This window comes from Phascolarctos cinereus, unplaced genomic scaffold (genome assembly GCF_003287225.1).
Source record: "Phascolarctos cinereus isolate Bilbo 61053 unplaced genomic scaffold, phaCin_HiC Scaffold_7;HRSCAF=346, whole genome shotgun sequence".
Classification (NCBI taxonomy): domain Eukaryota; kingdom Metazoa; phylum Chordata; class Mammalia; order Diprotodontia; family Phascolarctidae; genus Phascolarctos; species Phascolarctos cinereus.
In genome coordinates this window covers 71689868-71696933 of record NW_027556180.1, presented here as the reverse complement: position 1 = coordinate 71696933, position 7066 = coordinate 71689868, and the positions used below count along the sequence as shown (strand labels likewise).

Here is a 7066-nt window from a genome sequence, read left to right as displayed (position 1 = left end):
GGATGCCCATCAAGGAATGGCTGAACAAATTGTGGTATGTGCTTATGGTGGAATACTATTATACTATAAGAAATGATGAGCAGGATACTCTCAGAAAAACCTGGAAAGATTTACAGGAGCTGATGCAAAGTGAAATGTACAAAATAACAAATATTGCAAGATAATCAGCTGTGAATGACTTAGCTGTTCTCAGCAATCCAATGAAACAAGACAACTCGGAAGGACTTGTGATGAAAAACGCTATCCATCCCCAGAGAAAGAATTGATGGTGTCTGAATACAGATTAAAGCATACTTTCTTTTTAAAAAAAATAATAATGGTACCTAGAATGGAGCACAGTACTCCAGTAAGATCCATGGGACCATGACCCCTCAAGTCCTGGATCCTAAGCCTCTCAAAACAGTCTAAAATCACATTAACTTTTGTGGCTTCTAGATCACGTTGTAGAAACACAAATACCTTGCAGTCAACCAAAACTCCCAGTTTTTTTTTTCTTCCATGTTGGTCTACCTGTACTTGTTCCATACTACACATGTGAAGTTGATTTTGCGAACCCAAATGTAGAACTGTCCATTGGCCTATAACACATTTCATCTTATTAGATTGGATCCATTGGACTAACTTGTAGAGAGCTTTTCGGATCATGATACTGTCAAGATAAACCAACAGGTCAGGGCTGGGTGGCACACACCTGCCATCTTTGCTATAGAAGGAAGGTTGAGGCTGCTGGATTGCTGAGCTTTAGAGGTCTGAGCTGCAACAAAACTAAAGCTGACTGGCTGTATTCACTAAGTGCTGTGCCAATAAAGTGAGCCCTAAAATTGAGGGGCTACTAGGCTACCTAAGGAAAACCATGGAAAATGAGGCCAAGTCAGAAATGCAGCATGTCAAAGATTCCATTCTGATCAGCAGTGGGATTGGGTCCATGAGTAGTTTTTGCACTTCTGGCCTTGGTGAGATCAGAAGACCCACTCTCTCTCTCCAAAAAAAAGAAAAAAAAAGATATACCAACAGGTCAACAGATGGTTGTCTCCCATCTTAAAATAAAATGGCACCTGATAATTCTCACACTTGTCATTTTAGAATAGAATTGAAATTGGGTAATGAAGAAAAGTTAAAGATATAACTACCAAAAAAAAAAGAGGTTAAAAATATAATTTTATATATGTATATGTGTGTATGTATATATATGTATATATACATACACATACACACACATATGTGTATATCTATCTATCTATCTACCTATCATCACAAGTTCACTACCCCTTTTTCTTTCACTAGCATGTCCCTGAACATGGCTCATTGATTATTCAATTCTTATCATTACCATCTGTCCTCTTTAGGAGTATTCTCATCTAGCTTTGTTTTGGGGAAGTGATACAAGCTTTGAGACAGCTAAGTGGTACGATGGATAGAGAAGACCATCTATAATTGGTGTTTCCATTTCCTTTCCACTCACTATTTCACCTCTCTTTAAGTCTGGCTTCTGATTTTATCACTCAAGTGAAACTGCTCTCTCCAAAGTTACCAATGAGCTCTTAATTGTTCAAACTAATAGTCTTCTATCAGCTCTCATCCTTGATCTCTGCAACCTGTACTCCATCTCCCAACTCCAAACATTTTCACTGTCTCACTCCTATGTCTGGAATTCTCTTCGTCTTCATCCCTGCCTCCTGGCCTCCCTGACGTTTCAGTTAAAGTCTTTCCCAGTCGTTACCAATCTCAATGCCTTCCCTCAGATTATTTCCAATTTACCTTGTGCGTTTGTACATAGTTATTTGCATGTCATCTTGCCAGGAGAACATGAGCTCCTTGAAAGCAGGGACTATTTGTGTGTGTGTGTGTGTGTGTGCGTGTGTGTGCATGTGTCTTCTTTGTATCCCCAGTGCCTAACACATAGTACACACTTAATAAATGCTTACTGACTTGTGTTGGGATTGGAATCAGGAAGACCTCCCTTTAAATCCTACCTCAAAAATTTACTAGCTGTGTAACTCCAAGCAAATTATTTCACCTCTACCCTCAGTTTCCCCATATGTAAGAATAGAGGGTGACACCTGATGGCCTCCAAGGTCCCTTTCAGCCCTAAAGAGATGATCCTGATTCTGTTATTCTTAATGTTACTCTTGGAAAAAAGAGCACAACCTTTTGTTTTCAGGTTCCTTTGAGAAGTTTTATTACCAAAAGACCACAAGGAGACAGGAAACATTAAAACAGCAAAAAGGAAAGTTTACACATCCTTAGAAGACTTACCAGTTGATCCTGGTCCTGGGTGTGAATATATAGGGAATTAAGCCTTAATCTTTTTAGCTCCTTCTAACTTGACTGAAATACTGCCAGCTCAAGCTCTCGATTTCTGGCAGACATAACTGGGGTCAGTCAGTCAATAAATGGATACCGTGCTAAGCGCTGGGAACATACATGTGAAAAAGATCGTCCCTGCCCCCAAGGAGCTCACAATCTAATAGAAGACAACTTACAAAAGTGAGGGGGAGATGGAGAGGGGGCAGTGATGGAGAGGTCCAGAGTACTGCAGCCTGCTGGGAAAGGATAGCAGTTCCTCAATAGGGGTTCTGAACCTGGGATCGATGGGACAGTTTTCAGGGGATCCATGAACTTGGATGGGGAAAAATTATATATTTATTCCAATACAATTGGTTCCCTTTGTGATCCTATCTATTTTATGTATTTAAAAGCATTATTCTGAAAAGGAGGCCACAGACTTCACCAGACTGCCCGAGGGGTCTATGACACAAGAAAGGTTAAGAATCCCAGTCTTAAGGTCTTTCTTATTTACAACTTTGTAATTTTTAGCAATGACTTCTAGATTCTTTCTGCTAATGCTATCTGTGCCCAAGGGGATCACTGGAAGCAGGTACTCTAGTAGCTCTCTGTTGTAATATATCTGGGATCAATATAAACACCTCCATTAGGAATTTAAAACTATTAACAGCCTGGTTCCTTCCTACTCCTTTCACCTTCTTATACATCGATCCCCTCCATGCACCTTATGGTCAATTCCTACTGGTCCCCTTGCTGTTCTCCATCTTTGTGCCCTCATCCTGCTCTCCAAGCCCAGAATACTCTGCGTCCTCACCTCTGCCTCTTGGAAACCCTGGTTTTCTTTAATACTCCACTTTTTGCAGGAACTTTCTTGGTTCCCCCTCTCATCCAAGCTTACCTGATGTCTTCTTTATGTATTGTCTATATCCATGTAAGTACCTCTCTCATATTAAAACAGAAAGACCTTGAGAGAAGGGACCGAATCTCCCTTTTGTCTATCTCCAGCATTCAGCATCATTCCTAGAACACAGAACAACAGCTGGAATGCAATAATGTAAAGAGGGCACTGAATAGGAGTTATGAGACCTGGCATCTAGAGTAAGAACACTTGTACTGGGAGTCCCAACTATGTTACTTCTTAGCTCAGTGACTGCAGGTAAATCATTTGACTTCTTATCTCTGAGGTCTGTCCCAGCTCTAGGAGTTCTCCATTTCTAAAGCCTAGGTTCTGTGGCGAGCTGCATGACAACTAAATGCATAAAGGTACAAGCTCTTAAACCTTCCATTTCCCTATTTATTTAGTGGACACAATACTTGGACTACTTGCTTCAGAACTGATGAAAGAGGAATAGTTAGCATTCATATTTTGTTTTTCAGTTGTTTCAGTCCGACTCTTTGTGATTACATATGGGATTTTCTTGGCCAAGATACTGGAAAGGTTTGCCATTTCCTTCTTCAGCACATTTGTTAGATGAGGAAATTGAGGCAAACAGGGTTAAGTGACTTGCCCAGTGTCACACAGCTAGTAGATGTCTGAGGTCAGATTTGAACTCAGGAAGATGACTTGACAAATATCTCATATGATCCTCACAACAGCCCTCAGAGGTAGGTGCTATCACTACCTCCATTTTACAAAGGAGAAAACTAAGGCCAAGAAAGGTTAAAAGACTCTGGGCTATGATGAGCCCAGATTCACACAGCTAATGAGTATGAGTCAGGACTTGAACTCAGATCTTATGGTACTCCATCTACAACACTACCTGGTTGCCAAGTATCCACATGAGTAGTTGGAAGCATGTACTGGGATATTTAAGGGAAAAGCTGATACTAATGCTGGTAGATTTAACAAGGCTGGCTGCCTTTTGTAACTTTAATTAGTTTGAATTTTTTCCAGGTAAGGCTTTAGGATATGAGAAGGATGCAACCACAATTTCTCATTCCTTGACATGAGTATGTGTATCTCTTCCCCAGTACCCTAACCAGTCCCTTATATATGTGTCTGGTATCCTATAGCTGTCCCTGGTGCCACCTCCACCTGGAAGGAACATTATTCTGCCAAAGAAAGACTGAATCTGTGCTGCATTTGAGCACTGGAATGGTGATAAACCATAGAGCTAGCATTACTTATTCAGCAAAACTACAAAAAGGGGAGGTTTTGTGTTGATAAAAAGAGTAAAGATGCAATCACTGCCTCCATGCAGTTTAGAGTCGTATTATTATTCTTTGGAGAATACTGAGTATGATCAGAGAGCTTAAAGTGAAATGCCCAAAGCACTGGGCTAGTGAGCAGAAAAGACAGGGCTAAGACCCAGGTCTCCTGACTCTCAGTCTGGTCTTGGAGGCATACAAAAGAGATGTTCAAGCACGCACCTAAACTATAAAATTACTGATACAGGCGGTACAACAGAAGCTTTCAAGGGCTGACAGGAGCCACGTATCACTGAAACAAAAATCACAGAACTAGAAAATGAAGCTAATTATTAATAAACAGAGAGGACCCAAAGAGAAAAGCCAGAGCCCACGAATTAATGGGTTAGAGTAAAAGACTTCAAAAAGTAACTGATGAATCCAAATAAGAGAATAGGTATCAAGCCGGAAGTAACCTCAGAGGTCCATTGCCTTTTATAGGCAAAGAACCTGGGGTCATATAAGCAAATATCAGAAGTAAGATTTGAACCCAGGCCCTCCAAATCCAAGAGTCACTCCTTTTCCCATTGTACCATGTTTGCTTGATGAGGGTGGAGAGGATGGAGAGAAGAGATGCAAATTTGTCTCAAAAATATAGCTTAACAGGTAATGGAAAAGACAGAAAGCTCGCTCTAAATCAGAAGTGACATCGAAGATCCCTCAGAGCTCTCAATTATTTAATCTAGATATGATCTCATCTCTCGCTCTTGACCCAGCACAGTGGTGTTCATTATTCTCCATGAGAATGAAATTTTTTTAGCATCTAACATGTCACTGATGGTAGATATGGCAACTGAATAGATTCATTACCCAAGATTCAAGACAGGTTGTATTGAAAGGGCATATATCAGGTCTCTATAAGCTGGTGTACACGGGTAAAAGGAAGGCTAACATAATATTTATAAGTAAGAAAACACTATCTGACTTTATATATAATTCCTGCTTTGATTAATGCAGAAACAGATCCATCTTAAGCAGCGCGAAACTGTGTGGAAATAGAAGGAAAGCTATTCAGAGTCCAAAGCCTAATATGTGAATTGTTACTGCATGTGCATGACCTTGGAAAAAAATCACTTAAAACTTTCACTTTTAATAAAATTACTATCTACCTCAAAAGTGCCACACAAGTTGCTGAGATGGATCAAATGAGAATAGATTATCAAGTGTTATAGAAATAAAATTGAGGATAGCTACAGTCACAGACATTTAAGGTCAGGAGGGATCTTGGAAACTCCTCATTTGGCAAATGAGAATAATGCTCTTCCCCAGCAAATGGGTCAAAGATCTGAGTTTGAATCTTGGCACTGCTATTTAGTATCTGCGTGACCTTAGGGAACTCAGTTCATTGTGCTCTGTGCCCTGGTTTGCTCATCTATAAAAGAGAGGGGTGGATGAGGTCCGGGGTTCTTAATCTGGGATCCTTGAACCTTTTTCCCCCTTATATTTTGATAACTTTTTCCATATAATCTAGTTTCCTTTGTAATTCTATGTATTTTATTCATTTAAAAATAGTATCCTGAGAACACAGGCTTCACTAAATTCTTATCTAGAGCCCCTCCCCCTCACCAAGATTCTTTCTGACTCTAAATCCTATGATCTTGTGAATTAAATGGTGTATACAGACCACAAAGTATATCCTAAATTTAAAAAAAAAAACTTATTTTATAATCATTTGTGAAGCCAAATAGTTTAGATTGAGTCCCAATTCTATTTATTATATAAAAGCATCTCTAATTGATACGACCAGTGTTTAAGACCCAACAAGAAATTAATATTGATACTGAAACGAGATTCACCAACTGCTATTGAGACATGTATTTCAGCTATACAAAATAATGCCATAATGTAATAGTCAATAATGAATTATTATGTAAAAGGGAACTAGCTCACTCTTGATTTTCTTAACATATACATGCACACAAATAACTGTGTCTTAGCCTCATGATTTTTTTCCCAATAGCAAAATACTGAAGACAGACAACCAAGTAAATAATAATAAAGCCAAATGCAAGAACACATGGAAGTCCAATACAGACACAAGAGAATAGTGAAGCATTTAAAATCTGTGATTAGTTGGATCAAATATGTACTTTCTTTGCATTCTCATTCAAGCATTTTCAGAATAAATCTTTTCAGAAAATTCCCTGCCTCCTGTATGACAATAAGTTCTCATTATGGCAGGTGTGAGTTTCTCATCAAAGCCCATTAAGTGGCTTGACAGTAATGATACAACTTGCATACATTTCACCAGTGGTTCTGATGATATACTTTCATTGATCTCCAAAAGCTGATGATTTTCACAGAATGACATAATGAATATCAAACCAAAGGTCACCTTTTCAAAGCAGTCACAGTATCTAAGTGGAAAACATGTACTGAATTCTAATATTCACAAATAAGCACTAACAAAATAGATTTTAAAAATTCGACTAAGACAAATCTTGAATGGTGCCAACTTCTTCACAACAATGTGACTGGTCAACAAAGCTAAGTATAGCTGCCGTGTTTCTGCCCCAAATCCCAGGTGAAATTGTGCTCATCTGGGGGAGAGTGTGGCTTTCACTTGGTAACAGGGAGCACCTGAAATGACATT

General features: G+C 39.1%; 1 protein-coding gene across 1 annotated transcript in view; it reads right to left on the bottom strand.

The window, feature by feature from the left end:
* Window positions 1-2149: 2149 nt before the first annotated feature.
* The window catches only part of BARD1 (BRCA1 associated RING domain 1), a 150034-nt gene continuing 145117 nt past the window's right edge, over window positions 2150-7066 (bottom strand). Inside the window, 1 exon segment of the mRNA XM_021002840.2 lies at window positions 2150-7065. Coding sequence (XP_020858499.1) covers window positions 7033-7065 — 33 coding nt within the window. The 3' untranslated portion in view covers window positions 2150-7032.